The following is a 26,733-nucleotide window of genomic DNA, read 5'->3' on the forward strand; positions in this document are numbered from 1 at the left end:
TCTCCAAAGGACCATGCTGACAGGCATCCAGTGACCACTCGTGCTCTCGCGTGACATGGTGAAGAAGGCCAATCCACATGTTCTAACAGTTTAAAATTACTTTTAGAATAATTAAACATACAATTTGGGTATAGTAGTTGTATTTTTTTCCGTAATGCTTCACTGATGCCTTGATAACTGTAATACATTTCCCATGCAGTAATGAACAATACCAAGTTCTACAAAAACCTGCTGTTTTTACCCCACATGTCAACAACACCTGGGTGCTGAAGTATTATCAAAGAAACTTTCATCTAGTATGTTTGGGTGAGTAATAGTATTACTCACAAAAGTCATCATAGTTTTCAGCCATCTTGCAGCAGAACCAGAAATGATTGCAGACATCCTTGTTCCACTGCAGAAGAATGGAACAACCCCTTTGCTGCCCTGCCTAAGTGTACATAAAATAAAAAAAACAAAAAAACAAATACAAATATAGGAGTAAAAATATACAAGTTTGACAATAGTGAAGCACATTTTTTAATCATAAAAACTTACAGCATGTATCTTCTTGCCCAAGTTTTTGGAACCATGCCACATGTCTAGAGTATGCAGCACTACTATCCTTGTATTTTCCTTTGACTGGGTCTTTGGAATAAGAGGGCAACAGAAATATAATTAGATATACTGTTTCATTGTCAGATTAAATCCCCAGAGGTCAAGCAAACACTTACTATTAGTATTAGTTTGACTGTATTGGACTTGCTGAAGTCTGCACAGAAATGCACATTCACAGAAATCTGCCCAATTCAGGAAGTTTAGCCACTTCTGGTGGAGCAGGGTCGCACCTCCTGATAAAACTCTTCCTTCTCCATAATCATAGAATTCCTCCGCACCTCTGGCTTGTCAATGTTGACCTGAGTGATAGGATTTCATGTCATTTCACCATGATAATAGGTGTGTACCAGCACAAAATCAGGACTGTCCACACTCTCATCACCTATAAAAAAAAAAAAAATAACATATGCACAAGAAACAAAAAAAACCTTGTCAAACCTAGACAACAGTGTCTGGCAGGAGATACATGTGAACATTGCCTGAGAGGTACTATAATTATATCTCCACCAAGTATCTGCATGAACATTGTCCTTTGACTGCAGCCTGGAAACCATTTTTCTGTTTCCGTTGTTCCAAAAGTCTTTGGCATCACAGTAGGTGTCCTGTATTTTGAAGAAGGTTGACCACTTCCACTATTCCCATATTCATAAACTTGAAGAGCAATGCAACTTTGACAATTGTTGCCAGACAGGAATATATTTGATGCCAAAAGGAAGTCCTGAAGCTTGCATCCCATACTTGAATGTAGGCTGGGAGTTCCATTGCCACACACAATGATTTTGGACAGATCTGGAAAATATATTTATAAAATTAAGGATTTAACATTACATTGTAACTCTTACAATAATTAAGTTACAACGGATAAAACATACAAATTAACATACCCATTGCATGATGACAGCTGTTCCTCTGGACTTGGTCTCAATCTGGAAATGGTCCAGGGGCCCGGCGTTCCACCAATGTCAGTGGGTCTTTCTACTGTACAGATTGAGATTGGCAGCAACAAATACTCTCATGAGTTGTTTCAAACAAACATGATAAGTGATGGCTGCAGGATGATCAATGATGTCATCCTCACTCTGGACTTTACTTATTTCTGGCACTGGTTGGGATTCTATTACTTCTGGGCTCTAGAGTGTCGTGGAACAGTGTCCTCCAAGCTGATGGCCTGAAGAGCATCCAGACATAATTTGTGTTGAATGGCACCACCAATGCTGATGGAATAAAAAAAAAAAAGCATTGGGAACAGAAAATAATTTTCATTAAAGACAACTTTTATTTAGGAACTTACCGAACACATGAAGGTGGGATGTAATCCTCATCATCTGTAACGAAGCGGGACTGACGCCTGTTTCACACATAATCCGTCTGCAGTGCGTGTGCGGTCCGTATGCAGTGCGTATGTGTTGCTGAAACAGGAAGCGGCCATTGTGCTTTCACACAGCACACGTTAGCAGTGCGTTACGAGATTCTCTAGCGTTCTCGGCTTTACCAATACAACAATGGGTAAGTTTTTTCTTATTCTGTGTGTCGTAAAATGTAAATACATATTGTAAATGCTAAAAATATCGTGAAAAAGAATTATCAGCATTATTACTTTATTTATTTTGCATGTAGTGCGTGTTGTTGGACAGAGAGAAAGGCCGTCGCGCTGTTTATGCTGTTACGAAGATTACGGAGGTAGTAGAAGACGAGTGTGGGTTCACCCACTCAACCCAGCGGAGAAGTACAACTTCCCGGAGTGACATATCACCACCTTGTCTCTGAACTTCGTCTCGAGCAGTGGGACCGGCACATGAAATACTTCAGAATGTCTGCTGAGCAAATGGATCAAGTTCTTTCTTTGGTTGGAGCAGACATCACAAGACAAACAACAACTTTCTCGGTTGTCCATCGAACCAAAGCAGAGGCTTGCTGTTACACTGAGGTAAGGACAGTTTGAATACTTAAAAAGTACATGTGTGTACAGTAATAAATACAATGCTATACTTTTCTTTAAATTTGTATTTATTAATGTATTTTGCATATATTTAAAATTTTACAAATGAAATATTCAACAAGTGTAGTTATAACAAATATATAATACGTATAGTATATTACTTAACTATCTGAAGTGTAATATTCTAATCAGTCTTGCACATATGGAAAAAAATTTAAATATAAGATTAATAACAGCAACACTGCACACCTTGAAAAGAACATGAACGTAATAACTTATTGGCATGACCTAAATGAACAAATATTAAAATATTGCACACATATTAATAATTCACAATAAGCCAATAAGTGTAGTGTACATGTAACATTTCAGAACTAAGGTAACTGATGGTAAACAGCACCGGAATCCTGTTCTAATCCATGGTGATGGTAGGATGTAGTTGGGGGGGGGTGACACATGGTGTGGGTGATGGGTCTGGACATTGTGGCAGGAGGTAATGGGGTGGATTGGCTGAAATCCTGGTGTTTGGGTACGTGACAACACAGGGCCAGCTTGAGTGGCTTGATGTTGTTGATTTTCATCGTCTAACTCCAAATTTGAAAGGTAATTGAGGATATGGATCTGTGCCCTATTTCGGTTCCTCGGATGAAGCCTGCTTAGTTTAGGCACTAAACTGAGTGCAAAGTAGTACATCTCATCCTCCTGTCTTGGTACATGTGGTGGAGCAGTAGTTGTTGGTTGAGTGATAATATCCAGAAGTTGTTGTTCAGTTGGACTAGGTGAATCAACTCTTCTCCTTTTTTGTCTCTGTCGACCTTCATTCCTTATTGACTGCACTCTGGGATGTAGGGCGGGTGTATCAGGTACTTGTGTTGATAGTGGAGGAGTACACGTGCCTTGGAGTGGTGTGGGGGCTGGAGATATTTGACTTTCCAGTGCAGGTGTTGCTGGCCTTTGCATAGCAGTAAAGGGACTTTGTGATCTGCTTAGCTGGCAGATCTCTGCATCAACATCCTCCTCAGCCACACTCATATCCACTGGTTCATCCTCCAGTTCCAAAGTGTTTTTTGAACTGAAATAATAACAGGTGTTATTAATTGTACATGTACAATGTAATATAGCTATGCATTTTGAAAACATTTAATCATTAATAAAAAAAGGTACTTCTGAAATGTTACAAGTATTGTTTCCAATACGTTGTTGAGTTATAATGTCAACATCTGACATATACTAACCTTCTGACTTGCATATGGGGCAACAGGAAAGACATCACTCGTTCATACTTCCACTCCTTGACAGTGCCACCAGCAGAACCACTAGGCATTTTCTTTTGTTTTTTACTTCTTACAAAAGCATCTCTTAACAGCCTCCATCGTCGCTTGCATTCAGTAACTGAAATAGAAAGTACATTTATAATTTAATACATTGTTGTTTCTTTTGTTCACAGATTCCTTGGCACAGGGGAAAGTTTCAGCAGTCTAGCATTTCAATATAGGCTCGGGATAAGCACCGTGGCTCAATCTGTGCACATGACATGCAGAGCAATTGAGCGGAAAATGATGGCCTCACAGTTTCCTAAACCAACAGAGGAAATGTGGCAAAATATTGCTTCAAAGTTTTGGGAGAAATGGAATTTTCCTAATTGCATGGGTGCAATTGACGGAAAACACATCACCTTAGTGTCACCAGCACATTCAGGGAGCTTGTATTTTAATTACAAGGGAACATTCTCTATCGTCCTCCTTGCACTGGCTGATGCTGAGTACCGATTCACTTTTCTGCAAGTGGGTGACTTTGGAAGAACAAGCGATGGAGGAGTGTATAGTGGTTCAGCACTTGGACGAGCAATGGAGGCCAAAACGTTGTCTGTGCCTGCTGACTGCCCTTTGCCAGGGTCTGGAGCGCAAGGGCCAATGCCATACACCATGGTGGGAGATGCGGCATTTCCTCTCAAGACATATTTGATGAGGCCATTTCCCTGGGAGGCAAATTCCACAATGGCGACGCATTTTTAACTACAGATTGTCTCGGGCACGAATGGTTATTGAGTGTGCATTTGGCATTCTTGCATCCAGATGGAGGGTTCTCCACACAAAGATGAATGTGAAGCCATCGAATGCTGATTCTGTGGTCACTGCAGCCTGCATTCTCCACAACTTCCTCCTGAATCCTTCCGAGAACCAAAAGGTGGCTGGATGAGGCTGAAGAAAGAGGGGAAGTGCTACCATGTGTGAGAAATATGGGTGGCAATAGGGGATGCAGGGAAGCCTATGATGTACGCGAGAGGCTTTGCACATTTTTCAACTCCCCAGAAGGCTGTGTTTCCTGGCAAGAACAGATGATCTAGACTTGTATTATCATAATCAAAGAATTTGAAAATAGTCCTGCGTTGAACGTACAGGACATGTTGACTTGTAAATAGTTATATTTTTGTGTGTGGTGGTAGAAAAAAAATTATGGAAAATTGTTGAAAGGAAAAATAGTAAAAAATATAAAATACTTTAAATAGTTCTTGTCTCATTTTGTGTAAGGACAAATGTTTAGTTTTTCATAACATGAAATATTGAATATACATATTTGTACAAAAATATTTCCTTTATTTTTTTCAATCTAAATACATTAATGTTAATCTTAATATATAACTGTTCATATATTTGTCTGCCTGAATACATGGAAGTAAATCCAAATATTTATGATTATAAATATACACATGACAGTGACGTGACATAAAGCCAAGTATGGTGACCCATACTCTGAATTCGTGCTCTGTATTTAACCCATCCAAAGTCCACACACACACTGTGAACACACACCCGGAGCAGTGGGCATCATTTATGCTGCGGCGCCTGGGGAGCAATTGGAGGTTCAGTGCCTTGCTCAAGGGCACCTCAGTTGTGGTATTGCCAGCCCGAGACTCGAACCCACAACCCTAGGGTTAGGAGTCAAACTCTCTAACAATTAGGCCACAAGTTCCCCATTGACATTGATAATATGCAATTTTTACTTTTATTATATTAAGAACATAGACATTTAAACTAAAAATTGCATTTCTATATTCAAAATGTAGAAATGTATAATATTTACTAAAATGAAAAATCATCAAAATAGTAATGTGTACTCCAGATTTATATTTATACATTATGTACACTTTCAACATACTTATTTAGATGTACATTGATACATTAAGACGTTTTATAACAACCTCATGGTCTGCCCTATATAAATGACATGTAAAAACATACAAATGTATGTACAACGAGCTATTTAATGCGTAAACTTAAATGTATACACCTACATGCTAATGACAAAAAAAAGATAGCAACACTACTGTATTCACGAACAACACATAGGCTTTACAGCAATAATATGTTTGTAATCATTTTTGAAAAACCATAAACATAAATAACGTAATGTTATATTCTTTACGCTTATATATTGACAGTTGCTGGAGTAGTTTAGTACACATAAACATGACACAAAGATTTGAAAACTTACTGTCGACACCAACAGCCGACGAAACTGCTTCCCATGCCTTTTCCTTTGTAGTCAAATCTTTGTACAATGCATTCTGCGGGTCATACAGAAGTTTGTGTTTTTCGACCTCAACGATGAGCCGAGTGTCATCCATGTCGCCTTGTTTTTGAAAAGGTTGGTTTAGGTCCACCTGTCATTGCCTGCTGGGATGCGAGCCTCCAACGATGGGGAAAAACATATCTGATCGCATTATGCAACTAAATTTTTCATTTTTTTTTTTTTTTAAATAAAATAATTGTTTTGAAATGATACAACTGAACTGTGAAATTGAAATGTTTCCTTTTGGCATGAATATAGCCTGTTGCTGGCATGCCGTTAAATCCTTAAAAAAAAAATTCTTTATGTAATGTACTAAATGTACAAAGTAGTTTAAATGTGCATAATTTCAGTTTTTTTTACAATTTCAGGTCAATTCATGTTCATTTTGCCCACACACAATCTGGCTGTGCTGCACTTGCAGCACAGCAAAAATAGACTCGGTACGTAAACGATCGCTGCACTGCTGCAGACGCACCGCTCCTGGAACGCAATGACGGACCGCAACTGCGTGCAGTGTGAACGCTCTAATCCGTTAACATGGGTGCGTAAAAAAATACGCAACGCATACGCACTGCAGACGGATTATGTGTGAAACAGGCGTGAGGCAGAGATCCAAATGCAGCATTTTATTAAAGTAGATTGGTCGTACAGGCAGGGTCAAACCAGGGACAGACAGGTATGGCAGAGATAGGCAGAATCATGGTCACAAAACAGGCAGTAGTCAAAGGCAGGCAGATATCAATCACAGAACAGGATAACAAGGCAAGGGTCAAAGACAGGAACAGACAGGAACAGACAGGATAACACTTGTAATTGACACACAGGGTAATCAAGACTTCAAAAACTGGTGGTGTGAGTGTCCTTTATAGTCCTGTTAATGTACTGCAGCTGGGTGTGGTGATTAGTGATAGTGATTGATGGAGTGAGTGCAGGTGATTGGCAGAGAGGATTCTGGGTAATGTAGTCCGGGAACTGACAGGAACATACGGTGATCATAACATCATCACTGTCATCATAGTCTCTGGCCTCCTCTATGGTTTCCTCTTCCTCTGATGTTGAAACATCTCTTGTGTCCTCATGTGGAGCCCATGTCCTGTCCTCAGCCCAGTCAATACTATGTAGAGTGCTTAAAATATGAATCAATGACACTCAACACGTCAAATCTCAGATCAAATATGTATAAAAACTACTACTTACACAGAGTTTTAAATGTGACTGAAGTCACTTTCATCGATGTCATCATTAATGTCCAGCGATGACATACTAACAATAAGAACATGTAGAAATAAAAATGTATAAGATAAAATTGTTGCAGATACACATAACACAAAGTATTGTTATCCGTCTGAATTTTCTCACTACCTTTAATCACTTTCAGAAGTTCAGTGTTTTTTCTTCCAACACTATATCCTTATATTTTGTCAAAAATATTTTTTATGCCTGACTACAGAGCCAATACTGAGGAAACGTCTACATTACATAAAGAAATCTTCCAAACTTTGCTTCATGTTTCTCTCTACTATAGTTTATGTCAGTTTTAAATCTGTTGCATTGAATAAATGTAATAAACAAACAACCTACCAACCTTACCATCAATCCTTTTCTATTGTCCTACAAAGAAGATTAACATCAGAGCTACAAAAGTTCTATTTCAAGCCAGAATTCATCCTGACATAAGTAAAGAATCTTGCATGACTTAAGAATAGAATTTATCTTCCAGAATCTGGCAGTAAGGTGTGGGAGTTCACTTTTAGTCCATCTCTTATCCTGAAATGTCCATCTTGCAGAGATGGACTAAATGATCTTCCAAAACTTACTGCCATATTCTGGAAGATAAATTCTTCAAACAGTGGTACAAGAGGATGTGGTGCTGGTCCTTCAGGAGTCACTCTCAAGCTGTCTGTCTATAAGGCCTATAAAAACCCAGTCTTCATGTACTTTATAACACTTCAGCTTGTGATTCTTATTAAGAGCAGGTCATTTTTTAGGATTCTTCACCTAACCTAAGTCTCTGAGATCCTGACACCTCACACTTCTGAAGACTCCAGGTACGTTTCAGTACTGGGAAATGGTGGCGCTGGAGACTAAAGGGTTCCTGATGGTTTCACACTTAATTCTTCACCTTAATTCTTAATAATTTTGCAGTTAACGTGTCTTTTCTTCTCCAGCTGTTTTTGTATGACCCAGCTGACCCAATGAGCATTTCACTGTCCAATGGTCATGCTTTAACTTTGCAATTTCTAGTATTACATTAGTATTGCGTCCTTCTCATGAGTATTTAATAATTTTTGACTTTTATGTCTGAGTTAAATCTCTTTTTTGGCTCATTTTATCTGTAAAAGAAACTCCTGCCTAATTATTCTGCACACCTGAATATAGGGCATTTTTCATTTCCAGCCTTCATGAACAATTATATATCACTTATAAATGATTAAAAACAATATTAATAGTAGTTATTAAGATTGATGTGGATTGGAATTGGTAAAATGTGCTTGGAAAAAAAATATGATCAGAAAATCAACTTGCCTAATAATTCTGCACTCCCTGTATGCAAGCACTGCCACAGTAAACTGCGATACAACACAGGAAACACAAGCAACATGCGAAGTCATCTGACGACCCATCATCCTGAAAAGTTTGCAGATTCTCTCACAAAGAAAGTCCTGTCCGGTCAAAAAAACCCTGAAGGAGGCATTTTCAACAACTATGCCACACAACAGCGCAAGGGCTCAAGAAATCACGAGGTACATCGCGGAATACATAGCGTGTGATTTACGTCCCTTTTCTGCAGTAAATGGCAAAGGATTTAAAAGGTTAGTGGCCAAGCTTGAGCTGAAGTATCAAATGCCGTCGCGGGCTCATTTTAGTCAAACTGTGTTCCCTGCTCTTTACCGTGAGACAAAAGAACGTGTCATGTTGAACCTTAAACAGTCTGAGTGCATTGCTATTACCACTGATGGGTGGACTTGACGAGTGAATGGGAAATGCAGAGTTACGTTTTACAAACTAGACAGCTTAGCGAAATCACACACTGGCGTAAACATAGCTGAAGTCCTTAAATCTGCAGTCAAAGAGTGGGGGCTGGACAAGATTGGAACAAGGATCGCTGTTGTTACTGACAACGCAAGCAACATGCGAGTAGCATTAAAGGAAGCCGAACTGTCCCCTCACATTGCGCACACACTAAACCTGGCCTCCCAAGCAGGTTTAAAGGTCAACGCAGTGAGCCGCCACCTCGGTAGAGTCAGACGTGTAGCTAGTTTTTTTCACCGCAGTTCTACAGCCACAGCCGTGCTGACCACCAATCAAAACTACTCAATCTCCCTGTACATAAACTCATTATTGATGTAGTGACAAGATGGAATAGCTCTCTGGACATGGTGGAGCACTACCTTGAACAGCAACAAGCTGTTGCTGCAGCCCTACTGAGTGATGAACTGAGACACAAATCACGTGAAATTGACACTTTGGGATCCACGCTTTCGGACCTTGCAACATCTAGGCAGTGGAGAGAGAGAGGACGTCTTTGAAAGAATAGCATCACAGATGCAACAACAGGTAAAAAATGTTAACGCTGTGCCATAGAGAAAATTGAGAGAAATACAATAAAATGTAACAAAATGCTGATATAATGTCTTTTTATCATTTATGAACCAGGACCAAGATGTGCTGCCCAGGAGCCCACATCCAGCAGATCTGGACGACAGCAGCGCGAGCTTTGTGCCTCCTCTTAAGAAGCATGCCCTTAAGGACCTCCTTAGCTCTTCTTTTAGCAGTAATCAAGTCACAGGTGGAATTCAGGCAGAAATTGACTCTTACTGCAAAGACTGGGGTCATTTCAGATTAGATCTGAACCCAGACAGACGGGAGGAGGAAGAATGAGAGTGAGATGGGTGATCGATTATAAATAGCGCTGCGTTTGTAATCGATTCTCCAGCTACAAAAATAGGGTGATTTTTATCTACCCTCTCTCCCTCTTCTTCCACCTTCCTGTATATACGTATATCATGCCTCAGATGCTGCTTATGGTCAGACTAATAGCTGAGCCCATAGTTTTTATCGGCCCACTGTTTTGTTTGATAGTAAGAGGATCTTTTAGGCTTAAAAGAACAGCAGATTCCACCCTTTCATGAGATAAGGAGTGTTAGGAGTCTTTGGTCATTGAGCCGCAGAGGAGGGGTCTTTATTTTATGTTTTAAATAAGACTTTGTTTTCCTGTATAGTTTTCTTTGCATGTAGCAAAAGATTAGGGGGTTTTCTGGGCAAAACTGAAGTTGTTAGGTGGCTAGTATATGTTGTGCAGGCCACAAAATGGCCGCCTCTTAGCCACCTGCTTAGTAGCGTCTCATCTGCTGTTTCTAGAGTAGTTTGAGTTGGCACTGCGTCACTTCAATTTATACAATGTCGGCGGCTTTGATCGGCCGCCTGACATTTTTTGCTTGGGTATGTTGCTTTCCTTTCTTTTATAGGGATTAGAAGCAATATGTAAAACAGGCTTTGTTTGCTGTTTTTCTTTGCCCACAAGCTTAGCTGGCTAGGCTAGAGCTAGGAGGGTTATTTGCGAATAACTTTATGTATATTATCCTCTTTGGATACATATTCCTAGTTTTGGCCTCCTCCCCGAGGGGGGTTGTTAGGCCGCATGCCCACTATCCCCTATTTATGTAGGTGCATGGGTTGAGTTGACAGTTAGGTTGTAAACTATTGTGGTACTTCCTGTTCTGTTATCTCAGGTGGATTAGGCCCTTATCTTGTTGAGGCAGATAAGTTATGCAGGTTTTTGTTAGGCCCCACGTTCTAGAACGCTATGTCAATAAGGAAATGTTTTCTTTTATAGGCCACTTGTTGTATGCTACAATCAAGTTGAGTGGACATTACTATCATGTAGTTTTTGTCCTCTATGGCTTAGTAAAGATTTGAGAATCTGTATGGAAGAACAATTTCCTTTTTTGAAATGACATATATTAAAGCTGCTCTGTGCTTGCTTTAAGTTCTAGATCCTTGCCCTACATATTTGTATGTGAGCTTAGTATGCTGCCACAGGTTGGCACCTGTCACATGATAGCTGGCTTGTTTTTAACCACTATTGTAGACATTGAGGAAAGATGGTTATTTTTTTTTTTTTAGCTTTCTGTTTTTGGTCATCCCTTCGGTTAATCTTTCTAGCTTAGAATGTAGGCCTGTTTGTTACATAGCCTCTCTCTAGGTAGCATTGGTTAAGTTACCATGTTTTGGTTTTGATCATTTTATGGTCACATCACTTGCACTGCCACGTGTTGTGCCACGTGTTGTTTGAAGTGTAGGCCCTATTGGCCTCCTTTAGACCATGTTGGCTGTGTTGGTTCCCTTTAGCCAATTGTACATCATTGCCTGTTGGAATGTGTATTACTTGGTTCCCTATTAGATCACGAGCTGTTGCTACATGCGGCGTGAATGGGTAGGCCCTCTTCGGCCTCCTTTCTAGTGTGCGTCTCTTAGTGTTCCAATTGGGCTGCCGCTTCTTGTCTCTGATTTGGTAGGCTCTGAGGAGCTTCCTTCTCAGTTCACTTGATGGCACAGTCTGGTATACCTTACAGTTGCTGTAAGCAACCTGTTACTAAGATCATTGGCCCTCCTTAGGCCTTCCTTTTTAGTTTACTGGGTGGCTCAGTCTGCAAGTGTATATTTACAATGACCGAACGCCACTTGTCACTAGGATAGTAGGCCCTAGGAGCCTCTTTCTCGACTGACCTGCTGTACGGGGTGCTTAGAATCTGAACACTTCAGGAGCATGCTTGACCTGAGCGAACAGGCCACTTCAGGCCCGTTTGCGTCAGGAAGCAGCTTTTGTATATCTCTTCTGAGGAAGTTTTGATACACTGCTCTTTGGTGGTCTAGATTTGCCAATATACTATAATCGTTGGCCCTCTTTAGGCCTTCCTTTTTTAGTTAACTGGTTGGTTCAGCCTGCGAGTGTATATTCACAATGGCGAACGCCACTTGTCATTAGGATGGTAGGCCTTAAGGGCCTCCTTCTTGGCTGACTTGTTGTGCGGGGATTGCCTTGTATCTAACCACTTCAGGAGCCACGTGGCCTGTTTTGCGTCAGAGAACAGTATTTGTGTATCCCTTCTGAGGAAGTCTTGATACACTGCTCTTCAGTGGTTTAGATAACTGCCAGTCTGGCTTCGGCCTCTTGTTCCTGATTTGGTTGGCTCCGAGGGGCCTTCCCTTTCAGTTGACTGGTTGGTACACTCTGGTATTGACTACAGAAAGCCGTAAAGCCATCTGTTGCTAAGATCGTTGGCCCTTCTGAGGCCTTCCTTTCTAGCCGGCTGGTAGTTGCGACCACTTTAGAGCACTTATGACCTGAGCAAACAGTCCACTTCAGGTCTGTTTTGTAGCAGGGAGTTGTATATTTCCTTCTGCGAGGATTTATGCACTGCTCTTTGGTGGTCCGATTGTGGCAGCCACTTGCTGATGCCAGATGTATACTAAGGTAGGCCTCCTTCTCGGCCTCTGATGTAACATTTGGAGTTCAGCTAGAGTACTCTTCTCGCTGAGGATATAGTGTGTTTGCTAAATACTCAGAGTGGCTAGCCCCTCAGTGGACTGTAGTAAACCTTACTGAGGTTTGGTTTCTTACTATATTGTCTCACTGAGCCTAAGAAGAGATACTAGTTGAGCTCCAGCCACCTAGATGTTTAAGGTGGATTTTGTATGCTCCTAGTAAAGGCCAATGGACTTACACCATATGTTGAGAAAAGGTGGCCTATAAGGCCTAGGAACCTTTAACATATGGCATATGTTGATTTGTTTGTTGATCCGAGGATCTCTTCACACGCCGTTGGCCACGGGTCCGGATGGTACTTAACCTCCTTTGTGTTGGTTAGTATCCTTTCTGGTACCTAAGAACACTGCCATGAGCTGATGCCATGCATTTGTCGAGGTGACAGGCCTCTCTAGGCCTTCTTTGACAAAGTATTGGCGTATGTGGTACTCCTCTAGTTGATAGAGTAAAAGGTGCTTTTACCGAGTACACTGCTTGTTGGCTCGTGTTGGATAGCATGTGCAAACAGGCAAAGTGTTATCTCTGCTTCAGAACAGAGCAAATGTTCGGGGTGGCTTCTCTGGGCCACCTTCTGAATATTCTGATGGATTCATATCCATTTGTCATGCTGTAGGCCCCTCTTTGGCCTCCATGAGTGTTTGCCCATTACATGGTCTACCTGTTAGGCGAGCTTTGTACTTCCCTTTGGGTTGCGTACATAATAGTGCTTAGCTCCCAAAGCTGATTATGGTGGTTGGCTCTGTCCAGGACTCCCACTGGGTTTCAGCCTATAGGCTGGTTTGTGCTTCCCTGAATGATCAGGCTTTAGCGCACAGCCTCCTTAGTGCGTTAATCAGGCACTAAGTAGATCCTAGATGAGCGGAATACACTCCCCTCGATCTGAGGGTTCATAGCACTCAAGCTGAGTTCTGCTCTCCAGGATGCCCATCTCTACGCACGAGTTGGGGTGCTCCTGCCTTTCTGCAGTCACTCTTACCCGCTCCCTTTAGTGGAGGTTGCGTCTTGGAGATTCTGTGTTCAGACAGGGATGGCTTCAAACCTAGCATGTCTTATGTTAAGACCAGGTTAGCTTCCCTGGTGGCATTGAGGGTGACACTGTCCCCTCTAGTGGCTGGGCGGGGTCCCTTTCTTGGCTCCCTACCCTCATTCCCTAGAAGAGACCACTCTGTCTACGGAAGTGTGGATCTCAGAAGCTCTTAGCGGCCTTATCAGGTCTTCTCTCTTTGAGGAAGACCTCTTATAGGCCTAGCTTGGGCTAGATGGCCTTAGGGAATGCTGTCACTGACATCCAGGTATATATATATATATATATATATTGCTGTTGTATTGTGAAGTGACACTTTCATAAACTTTTCTATACTCCTCTGATTATATAATGGTAAATATTACAATATCAAAGCACAACAACAGTGATCAGCAATAATGATAAGCCTAAAACTCACAATAAAAATATAAAAATATAGATCATAACACACTCTTGGAGGTAAGAAGTGGATTATCCTTCACCTGAAATGCAAGGCAAGTGTTGTATGACAATAATTAGAAGTTTCCACAAATCCCTTCACTGGATTGGGATGTTCTCTTTTATTCTGGACGGCAAGGGCAGTGACTGTAACATTGAGCGTATTTTGTAGTATTAAACACATATTTATACCGATTTCATCAGGCTCCGAAAATTCTTCAAAAAGAACACAAAGAATGGCCTTCTCAGCTGCCATAGTTGCAACTCCTGCATCATCAGAAGAGGGTGTTCAACACACCTCCGTTTCCATTTAAAAACCGTTTTGCAATGCAGCCATGATGTTGGTTACCGTATGGGCAAGAACTATAGAAGTTTAGGATTCAGCATTATGGCCAGTTCCTGAACCTGTGAGATGTTGATATTAAACAAATATGTCTTTATTATAGTTTTCAATCCTGCAGGTCATTAGACATGACATGGAATCACTCCAAGATGTGGTTTTTATTTGGTAGTTAAACATTTACATTTTAACATTAAAGGTTCTATATTGTAATGAATTTAATATTACATTCTGTCTAAGTTACAGTCAGGAGGCCATTGAAAAGATTATTTGTGCTGTAAGAGAGAGAGAGAGAGAGAGAGAGAGAGAGAGAGAGAGAGAGAGAGAGAGAGTCTTAATGGAAGCAGGGATGTTATCTTAAACAAAACAAAGTAATATCACAACCAAGACAATCCCAGCTGACTCTTTTAAAACTAATTTATAATGATCAGACATGCTTTAAAAATGGTTAAGAGACCATGTAAAGAACTAGGTAAAACCTGAAAAATGCAACATTTAAATGTTTTTAGAGTTAACACCAAAAAAGCAAACCTTGAAATGAGCAGTTAATAGTCATGTGTATCTAGTATGTGTGTGTGTGTGTGCGTGCGGCAAATGGGGCAGACCTTCAAGAGTCTGCATGCTGTGAAGTTTGACGTTTACAACTGTGTGTGTGATTGCTCTAGACTCGACATCAGAGAACCAGAAAGTTTCTATTAAGAGTGTCCACATCACAATTTAATTTGCTAAATAGGCAGCAACTCACACTAATGACCCCTGACATTGAAGACTTTACTTACTGATTTAATTACAAATATGTGAAACATTTCATTTTTAACTTGACTGAACCTTTTAGCAATATTTCTGGTATTGAATAAACTACATTTTATACTTGAAATTTTGCTTATTTTACTTGATTACTGATTCTTGAAAGATAAATTGATTTGCCCTTTGTCTGAGTTTCAAGGTGTCAGGTCTGTTGATAAAAGGCAGCGCTGTTTTTGTTACAAGTGTTGTTATGGAAATACCAGATGAGGGACGTCAGTAAGACTTTCGCAAACTGGCAAGGACTTGAATGTCCTCCGAACGTCCGCCAGCGAAGGTTACAAAGCGGACCAAACGCGGACCTAGCGGACGTTCACAACGTCCGGGGGACGTCCCTTGTTTGCTGGGTTTCAGTTTGCACTGACACATGAATAAACTCGTACAACCTTTTTTAACATGCTTCTTTGTATCATTTTTGTCACTGTTTTGATTTTAATACAAAGATTATCTGATAAATATGGTTAGATTTCAGTTCACTTATGTGATTGTAGACAATGCGGCGTCTGAACAGGACTTTTATTTTGGAGTGACGACGTGACGTCATAAGACTAAGCCGAGCTCCTGCATCTGCTGTGATTCTGCTGAAGAAAGGTTTGTTTTTAAGAATTTAAGCTGTTTTAATCGATAGAAACAGTTCAGTGATTTATAGTTATAGTGTGTTTTGTTTTAAACAAGTGATGTGAAATGAGTTTATTTACTATTTAATGTAACATTGTGATTTTTTTTATCTAACTGTAATAAAGGATATTTGTGTGAGTAAAACTCATCCACTGATGAGAAACAGTAAACCTGCGTCTCATTTCTCTCTCTATATATATCATAAATCAGTTTATCATGAACACGAATTCAGTCTCTGGAGAGTTATGATGAACTTTTCAACTCCGAGTCAATTGAATCAAATATTTAGAGAAATGATTCAGTGAATCACGACTCGTGCTGCTCAAACATGAACGAGATCAACAAACACTAACAAACTAACTTATCATGTTTTCATCAAAAAGTAATCATTTAAATATAATATATAATTCTTTAAATACCAAATGTAGATCATAAACTTCTAAATATGAAGTGTTTAATTTACAGTGTTAGTTTTGAGTGTTTTTAACAGGTTATTTAAGACTATTAACTCTTGTTATTCTTTTCTTACAGATGGAGTTTATTAAAGAGGAGACTGACGATATGAAGATAATTATTAAAGATGAGACTGAAGACATGAAGACTGAAGATATTGAGGAACAAACAGGTTGGTTTTATTCTCATCGTTTTATTGATCCTAAAATGTCCAGCTCTACAGAAATAAAGAATATTTTGTGCAACTTTAAACCCAACATCTACTTCTGAATAGAGAACAATGAAAAACAAAAAACTTTGAGCATCTTAATGCTCAAACGTGCTTTATTTACATTTTAACATACCTGAACATAAACAGCAGTAATTGAACATTAAATCAAGCAAAAAAATTTTTTTTATAAATAATAATTTAATGTGTGTACGTGTGTGTGTCATATGGAGGAAAGTCAGCAGGACAAGTGTGTAAAACATTTTGAACAGAGTGAACTGATAATATTTGATGAAACCAGTGAAAATATTCACCTTGTCATTTGTGGTACAGGAAATCAATAAGCGCTGATAGATGAAATGGTGTGAAAATTACATGTTGAGACAAAATGATCATGGTTGTCATTTTAATGTTCTGTAAAAGTTCTGATACAAACTGAAATAAGTTCAGTTAAACTAACAAATTAAATCAGCAGCACTGGATTTGTGTGAATAAACATTAAAGGGAAAGTTGACCCAAAAATGAAAATTCTGCTGTCATCCCAAACCCATATGAGGGACATGGGTCATTGTCGGACATGGGTCATTGTTATGTGCTCATAAATATAAATTTATGTGTAACTCCTAAATGCAATGAGATATTTTTACCAAGCTTGACACACTGTATGTATGGGCTCACTGTGAGGACACATAAAAAAAATGGTTGTGCTATAATTAAACAAAACCTGAAATTTGCTTTTTCTACAGTACCATTGTACCTTGAGAAACAAAAAACGTAACTGCAAAATGACCAAAAATGATCTAAAGCCGTAACTCTGCAATGGTTTTGCATATTGACACCAAACTGTGTGTCATTGTTATGCCAAACTGACCACATCGATTAACTAACAGTGCCACCTACTGGTCAAACACAAACGGCAATTTATTTTGTTACTTTATTTTAAGATGACGATTACATTGTAATCACTCAAAGAAGAACTGAATAATTTTAAAGGATTAGTTCACTTCAGAATTAAATTTTCCTGATAATTTTAACTACATTTATTTACTACAGAGGTAGGGTTAAGGTTTGGTTTAATTTCATAATTAAGCATTATTAACTCATTACTATAGTGTGTAACTACATCGCTTTAAATGTGATTTGAATAGGATTTCAAACCACACATGATTGTAGCTTGAAATGGATTTGTATGAATTGCATTTCATGTGATTTATTTATTTATTTTGCAGTTCACACTTGCTAAATCTGATTTCAATCAGATATGCACAAAAATCAGATTTGGACTGATGGTGTGAATGTAGCCCAAGACTTTGTTGATGTAAAATTACGAACAGATTTTTGATATCTCGATCGCTGTTACCATGGCACCGGATTTATTTGAAATTTAGGGTGTTTTCACACCTATGGATCGCTTGTTTTGTTCCGAAACAGGGACTAAATTTGTTACAATGTTGCTTTTTTCTTGGTTCGGTTCGCTTTCACATGGCAAAATTTCAAAGCGTACCAAAATGCGTTAAGGTAAGTCACATGGGAGTAAAACTGTCCTCTTATTGGTCAGAATTTTCTCTGCGTCATCCATCAAAATAATGATTGACAAGTTCGCTCCATGAGTTTATTGTGGCTTTATTTGTAACTGTCGAGACACACACAAACACTTTATAAATGTAGCTCTCTCCCGCAGTTAATTCATATTTGCTGCGGCAAATTCAAACCCGCGCTCTTTCTCTCTCTCCATCTCTGGATTTCCCAGCGCTGTCTAGTAGGCGACCTGTTGTCCGTGTGTCTGTCGAGAGAGACCATTTGAATTTTATAATGAAGCAGAGCGGGAATTGAGACTTCGTCGGGACAGCATTCTCGCACGGAGAAGTGTAATTACACACCAGAGGCGATCGTTGGCTTTCAGATAATGTAAATAATGTGCTCACTCACAGAATCAGACATTACTGATTTTTATATAATATTTTCCGTTATGAAAATGATATAATTTGGTTGGTTGGTCCGTTAACTGGGTCGATTGCTTTCACATCTCAAGCGCAGGTGTGAAAGCACCCTTAGATCAGGGGTTTTCTACCTGTGGGGCCCCTAGGGGGTGCGAGCACCCGATTTTACTATCAAATCATTAGTCATCCACTAGAGGGTGCAATTTCACTATTCTCCCAGCTAATCAATGGCTATGGTTACAGCAGGTTTGGCGCAACTGAATTTGAGCAAAAACATCTCAAAACAAATGGACTGGTGGCTTGTAAAATCAAGAATATCAGATTTATAAAAACTGAGATTAAACGGTTATTTCACCCAAAAATGAAAATTGTGTCATTAATTACTCACCCTCATGCCGTCCCACACCCGCAAGACCTTCATTAATCTTCAGAACACAAATGAAGATATTTTAGTTGAAATCTGATGGCTCAGTGAGGCCTGCATAGGGAGCAATGACACTTCCTCTCTCAAGATCCATAAAGGTACTACAATCATATTTAAATTGGTCCATGTGAGTACAGTGGTTCAATATTAATATTATAAAGCGACGAGAATATATTTGTAGCGCCAAAAAAAAATGTGGCTTCAGACTCGATCGGAATCGGACATTACCTCCCGATCAGGGAGGTAATGTCCGCATGACGACGCATCTATTGGTTAATATGGTTTGTTTAAAATAGCAACGTGGAATACAGACAGAGTTCAGATAATGTATGTTTCAGTCGATGGATGCGCAAAACGTTACAACAACGATAATCAGAAAGCGTGGACAAAACAGTCACTCTTTGTAAACTGTTAACTGCGAGTGCCGTCTGCTCTAATGTCCAGTCATTTACGCCGTCATCACCCGGGTGTTGACACACGTTGCACACGTTGCTGTCTGTATTTAAACTAACTCGTTTAAGCCTTGCTGATTTAAACCTTAAAGAACAAGACGCGAAAGAGAACTCGCACGCGCTGTGAGAAGATTTCTGTGCGCTCATCCGAAGCGCGCACACGCTTATTCCAGTCAGCGCGCAAATACTGAGTTCTCTTTCATGCCTTGCGCTTCGGCGGCCACATTCATACAAAAATTATGTCAACATGCCCGTCCTAGCGAGTATCCTAGCAAACATAGTCGGTTATGTCTTAAGTGAACGTATATTAGCCGAGAAAGACAGCGCATGTGGAACAGTAGGCTATATGTACTGGATCGTGCATGTCTTAAAGGGAAAACAACTATTCCTGCTGCCTGTATTTAATGTTAAATCAAACAACAAATAACAAAGAAATTACTCACTGCTCTTGACTGAATAGTTTTTGTAACTTCAATAATGATTAATCTTTATTTATTTTATACAGTAAAGATAATATGCAGTGATATTTTATATTTGATTACTATTTGAAAACCAAATACCTGAAAAACCTGAAAAGCACTGTTCCTGGATCTGTTTTTTTGCTCTTCTTTATTCTTTTTTCTCGAGGGCAAAAAAACGTGATCGGGACATCCCTATTATTTAGTGATGGCCGATTTCAAACCACTGCTTCAGGAAGCTTCGGAGCATAAATGAATCAATGTATCGAATCTGCTGTTCGTAGCGCCAAAGTCACGTGATTTCAGCCGTTGGCAGTTTGACACATGATCCAAATCACAACAGAGCTGTTGAGAACATATCCACATCGCTATGATCAGATGCTTTCTTTATGCTACCACCACTTTCATTTTTTGTTGTCTGTTTATTTTGTTATTGAGAGAAAAACGTGCAGTACTTATCACATTCTATCAAACACCTCTCAGGAGTGCGGATGGCATTGGCAGATTCAGTGAGTTTCCCGAGTTTTGGATTATATAACATGGTCTATTTTGCAAACAACTGACTCTTGTCAATCTGATGCTAAAGCCCCGGGTATACTTCACTTTCCGCGCCCTGTCGTGTCCGCACATCCTTCAAAGTATACTAAATGGATGCGGATGCGGATGCGTGCAGATGACCGAGTTCGACACATGCGCAATACAAATTTTTTCTATACTCTTTACCAGACTTGTTTCATCAATGGGACATTCGTCGGGCAGGATCGGAGAAGAAAAATAGTGCATCCACCATTGTAACATAGTTCAGAAGATACACCAAGATAACAGGAATCAAAAATGATGGAGAAGGCATGCCTCTTGAGTTTACTCTTCTTGTTTTTGAATCGCTCTTTACTCATTCTTCTTCGACTGCACATTGTGCTCAGTACTGTGCGTATTGTCACTTAGTGGACTCTTCTTTCCTGCTTGCGCTGTTGCACGAGCACCGTCCGCACGGAGTATACCTGGGGCTTAACGCTATTGATGCACCTAGCGCTTCTCCGGCTATGTGTCAGTTTACGTTCTGAGATAACGCTGACATCTGGCGGTTGGGTTTATAAGCACAATAGCACAATTTGACTTGCTGTGGAACAAATAATAGATTAATAAGACCAAAGATTGCCGTTTTATGTACTCAAATTGAATTATGTCTCATGTTTAACCACTATAAGTGTCAGTGGTAAATCCCGAAGCACTGCCCGAGATGAAGCTGTTCTCTGCGCTTACATGACCCCTGAATGGCCGCTGATGCCCTGGAGCTCGCATCTCTCAAAAACATCTAAATTAATTGTAAAATAGGCGCTATTATTAAATATAAGTCACATATATATATATAATGTATGTATATGTATGTATATATATATATATGTATGTATGTATGTATGTATATATATATATGTATGTATGTATCTATATATATATATATATATGTATGTATATGTATGTATGTATATATATGTATGTATGTATGTATATGTATGTATATATATGTATGTATATATATATGTATGTATGTATATGTATGTATATATATATATATATGTATGTATATGTATGTATGTATATGTATGTATATATATGTATGTATATGTATGTATATATATGTATGTATATGTATGTATGTATATGTATGTATATGTATGTATGTATATGTATGTATATTTATGTATGTATATGTATGTATATGTATGTATGTATATGTATGTATATTTATGTATATATATGTATGTATGTATATGTATGTATGTATATGTATGTATATATATGTATGTATATATATGTATGTATATGTATGTATATGTATGTATGTATATATATGTATGTATATGTATGTATATATATGTATGTATATGTATGTATATATATGTATGTATATATTTTTATATATATGTATTTATGTATATATATGTGTGTATATATATATATATATATGTGTGTGTGTGTGTGTGTGTGTGTATATATATATATATATATATATATATATAATGTATGGATTATGCAGGCCGTCAGCAGCTAGGAATTAAGTCCTACCATGATGTACAGGGTACAACAGGCCATATTTTATTCCTTTAGCCCTTAAGCCGAGTTCAGACTGCACGATTTTCAAAGTAGTCGGGTCACTGTTCTTTTCACACTGCATGACTATCTTGGCCAGCATTCAGTCGTTGCTGTGTTCAAACTGCACGATGGATCGGAGACAGAAGGTTTCACACTGTGTGACTTTACAATAGGAAGAATCGCCGACAACTCTGTCTGGCACGCAAACTACGTATCACAACCAAACACACGTGAGACGTGACAAGGAAACAATGCGATATCACGCGTTCAAGACCGGAGTTCTCATGTGAGACTGGCCCTGCGTTTCAATCAGCTCCCTAGCTCCCTAGGTAGTGAATTCAGTATATAATGAAAGTGAATGTGGCTGATACCCTCATCAGTGCCCTGACTACTGAACTAGGGAGCTGATTGAGACACACGGTGGGATTATTATTAAAAATAGTAGCCCGCAAGAAGCTTGAAATATGAATTGCCTGTGTGCTGATTTGCAGCGAAAACAACATAAATAAAAGAAGAATATGGAGGAGGACATGTTTGGAGAGACTGTGGATTGTGTGTTCTGCAAAGACAGTTGGAACTAAATAAATAACTTTTCAATGTGCTGCTGTTGCGGATGGTCAAGCAAATGTTTGTGTTTTGTTTCCGTTTGATAGAATTCCCTCCCCGAACTCTCCGCTGCTCTGTATCTTGCTCTCTCATTGGCTGTCGGTCATCGCCGATGTAGTTTTCAGTCAGAACACTTTTCACACAGCAGGATTTTGAATCGCCGACAGGTCCAGATATTTAGCATGCCAAATATCTCACGGGTGTCGGCGACTCGTCTGCGATTCTCTCAGATCGCGTCTTTGCTCATTCACACTGCGTGATTGTCACTCGCGTGAACGAGCACCGATTTGCCTGTGATTTCGGGCATTTGTCGGCGATTTCTCAAAACCTGTCGGCGAGCTAAAATCTGGGCTTTAGTTTCTCCCGTGGACCGTCAAGCAGTTTGCGTTGGGAAGACACCTCTGCTGGAAAGTCCGGAAAGATACTGATATGACTCCCATCAAAAGAGAGTGGGCTTTGGTTACGGGCGAGCCGCAGTATCTTAGTCTTAATTGTATCATGATGTATCCTGGCAATCATAACTTGCGGTCTGTTGTTCACAATGGGGCCAATGCGGTGAGCTCGGTCAACCTTTGTCACGCGGAAAATGATCTTCTCCCGATAGTGAAGGCAATAGGCCAGAGACAAATTGTGTGGGGTTGCCCTTCTCGATGTTCTCAGAAAAACCAGCTATCTTGATAATTTGTCAATGATATCTGGCCTCTAAATCCGTTACCTTGGACTTCAGAGGCACATTCTTTTTTGATAAACTTGCTAGAGTGCCCTCCACTGTGTCGGCTGACGAGGACGAGCCTTTTTGACAGTCTTTTTAGATTTATTTATCATCAGCATGTTAATCATGTTGAGTGATCAAATTTAGCAAGAGCAACAAAGTTTTAAATTATTCATTTCAACAAGTGTGATGGAGCTAATTGAAAACACGTCCTACACCATGAGCTGCTCTCTAGCGCTCTTTGGTATCGGGGGTATTTTTACGAGTACGTGTACAAGTATATGAGCTTGGTATCGGCCCAATACTGGTGTACATCCCTACTGAAAACCCCTGATTTAGATCATGTTGAGGTTTTATGTGTAATCATGGGAGCTGATTAATTATTGTTTATGGTCATGATGCGTGGCACATATTCAAGCATTTAAAAAAGTCCTTTTATAGTTTATTTTATAAAAAACTGACAACTGACTACAGGTCGGCTCCATAGTAGATTTCAAGCAATCAAGAGCTTAGAGAGTTACATGTAAAGTACTAGACAGATTCTGCTAGTATTGGACATTTACAAGTAACAGTATAACTGTAAAATGTAAGTTTTGTGCTAAGGAAAGCACATCTCATAAGTATTAATTTTTTAATTGTTTTTTTTTTTTTTTTAAGTTGCCAGCCATCACCAGCATTTTTGATTATTACAAAACTTTAATGACCCCAGAAGATTTTGTTGTATGAATAGCTGAACATGCAATATGTCAAGAAAAATAACACAGATGATTGCATTAGTTTGCATGTACTTGATCAAAGCTTTTATCGCTTCTTCCTGCTGCTGCTGCTTCTGTGTTTTGATCAGGAGGTTTTGTACTGATTCAGATAAGTAAAAGCACCCCTACCGTATACCAGGAAAATTCTGTCAATGGTGGAAAGTTTTGTGTCAAATTATTCTCAAAATGTGTCTTAAACCAAAATTAAGGGTGTACTCACACTTGTGAGCACTTTTGACCCTCAAAGTCTAGTTTGTTTGGCTAGTGTGATTGCTCCGTACCATGCCCTGGCCCGCTTGAAGAGATTAGGCTCGGAACGGCTGTAGTGAGATCGCTAACCGTGCCGCAGTAGTGTGTGCTATGTCTGACATCATTACAATGACAAATATCTTCTATTACTAATAGCATAGTTGACTTTTCAATTAACTTAATTAATTCAAGTATATTTAGGTTTATAACAGTTCTGGTTCTCGCCTTATTGGTGAACAGGAATAGTAGTCTGCAAATTTCTCTATCAATGTCAGCTCTCCTCTAACAAGCTGATGATCTTAACCAGATGTGAAAAATACAGGAGACATACAAAATGTGCAGTGGTGGGTCCCTGTGGACCAGGTTTGAAAACCACTGGTGTATTGAGTATAAGATCTATAGACGGTATGGGCAACTCTGGTTCGGGAGGGACACTATTCTGAAGAGTTTAGCTCCATCCTTGATCAAATACACCTGCAAAATTTAACCCAACCCCAATATTTAACCCTTATTCTTGAGGACTGCTTGAAAATTACAGGCACATGTATTTAAATAGAGATAAAACCGAACTATGCAGGTCCTCCAGGACCAAAGCTGCCCATCCCTGATCCATAGGGTATGGTATAGATCAGGGGTGTCCAACCCTGCTCCTGGAGAGTTACCGTCTTGCAGACTTCAGTCCCAACCCTGCTCCAACACACCTGCTGTAATTATCAAGGAACCCTGAAAATCCTGATTAGCTGGTTCAGGTGTGTTTGATTGGAATTGGACCTGAAATCTGCAGGATGGTAGCTCTTCAGGAACAGGTTTGGACACCCCTGGTATAGATCATACATGTTGTCAGTTTTGATGCTTTAAATGTCTAAATTGTTTTGTCTATTTTTGTTCTAGACCTAACAGCACTGAGAGAGGCTAGCCATGAACTTAATGAAAGGGAAGAAGAGAAAGAACATTATGATAAACATGATTTTATGACTGGGGAAAGGTCAACGCTGGCTAAAAAGACTTCCTCACTAAAAAGAGTTCAAAAGACAGGAACTAAAAGATATTTCACCTGCCAACAGTGTGGAAAGAGTTTTGATCGACATAAAAACCTTCAAGTCCACTTGAGAATTCACACTGGAGAGAAACCCTTTTCTTGCCGGCAATGTGGAAAGAGCTTCAGTCAAAAGGGAAGCCTTAAAGTCCACATGAGAACTCACACTGGAGAAAAACCTTACACCTGCCAACTGTGTGGAAAGGGTTACATTCAAAAAGGAAACCTTGAAGTTCACATGAAAATTCACAATGTAGAGAGTCCGTTCGCCTGCGTACAGTGTGGACAGAGTTTCAGTGAAAAAGGAAAACTTGAAATCCACTTGAGAATTCACAAAGGAGAAAAGCCTTACACCTGTCAAGAGTGTGGAAAGAGTTTCAAACAAAAAGGAAGCCTTAAATACCACATGCAAATTCACACTGGAGAAAAGCCTTACATCTGCCAACAATGTGGAAAGAGTTTCAGTGAGAAAGGTAACCTTACAGCACACATGAGAATTCACACTGGAGAAAAGCGTCATACCTGTCAAGAGTGTGGAAAGAGTTTCAGTCATAAAGGACACCTTGTAGTCCACATGAGAATTCACACTGGAGAAAGCCCATTCGCCTGCCAACAGTGTGGAAAGAGTTTCAATGTAAAAGGAAGCCTTGAAAGACACATGAGAATTCACACTGGAGAAAAGCCTTACACCTGTCAAGAGTGTGGAAAGAGTTTCAGTCATAAAGGACACCTTGTAGTCCACATGAGAATTCACACTGGAGAAAGCCCATTCGCCTGCCAACAGTGTGGAAAGAGTTTCAATGTAAAAGGAAGCCTTGAAAGACACATGAGAATTCACACTGGAGAAAAGCCTTACACCTGCCAGCAATGTGGACAGAGTTTCAGTCAAAAAGGAGGCCTTAAAGACCACATGAGAACTCACACTGGAGAAAAGCCTTACACCTGCACTCTGTGCGGGAATGGCTTTACACGGGAACAGATCCTTAGGGAACACATGAATATTCACACTGGAGAGAAGCCTTTTACATGTGATCAGTGTGGAAAGAGTTTTGCATATAAATTGTCACTTTATTTTCACATGAGAATTCACACTGGAGAGAAGCCATACACATGTGATCAGTGTGGAAAGAGTTTCGCACATAAATCGTCACTTTATTGTCACATGAAAATTCACACTGGAGAGAAGCCATTCATGTGTGATCAGTGTGGTAAGAGTTTCAGATTAATGGGTAACCTGAAGGAGCACATGAGGATTCACTCAAAAGAGAGCTGTTTTAGACATTGTCACTCTGGAAAGAGCAGAGGTGTAAAGAGTACCTGAAAATCATACTTGAATAAAAGCACAGATACCTTATCTGCCTCATCTCCTAAATCAAACACCTGAGATTCACAACTAACTGCTAATGCACTTGCATTCATGTAAAGTAGCCTTGTTGGCAAGTTTGTGTGCGTAAAGGCAAACA

The 26,733-nt window shown here is 39.5% G+C and overlaps 1 protein-coding gene across 1 annotated transcript; it reads left to right on the forward strand.

Moving 5' to 3' along the window:
* Nucleotides 1-15,826: 15,826 nt before the first annotated feature.
* On the forward strand, nt 15,827-26,733 carry LOC137016387 (oocyte zinc finger protein XlCOF6-like). Its single transcript, XM_067380773.1, has 3 exons — nt 15,827-15,856; nt 16,415-16,508; nt 25,126-26,733. Exons 2-3 carry the CDS (start codon nt 16,415-16,417, stop codon nt 26,589-26,591), a joined length of 1,560 nt encoding a protein of 519 aa, XP_067236874.1. The 5' UTR covers nt 15,827-15,856; the 3' UTR covers nt 26,592-26,733.

Source organism: Chanodichthys erythropterus, unplaced genomic scaffold (genome assembly GCF_024489055.1).
Source record: "Chanodichthys erythropterus isolate Z2021 unplaced genomic scaffold, ASM2448905v1 ctg000460_np12, whole genome shotgun sequence".
In the NCBI taxonomy this organism is placed as follows: Eukaryota; Metazoa; Chordata; class Actinopteri; order Cypriniformes; family Xenocyprididae; genus Chanodichthys; species Chanodichthys erythropterus.

What these genes read in the sequence shown, in the direction of transcription:
- LOC137016387 (XM_067380773.1), top strand. Translation starts at nt 16,415, where the DNA reads ATGGAGTTTATTAAAGAGGAGACTGACGATATGAAGATAATTATTAAA. An exon ending in AGATATTGAGGAACAAACAG is followed by an intron (nt 16,509 to 25,125) that starts GTTGGTTTTATT and finishes TTTTTGTTCTAG; the next exon opens with ACCTAACAGCACTGAGAGAG.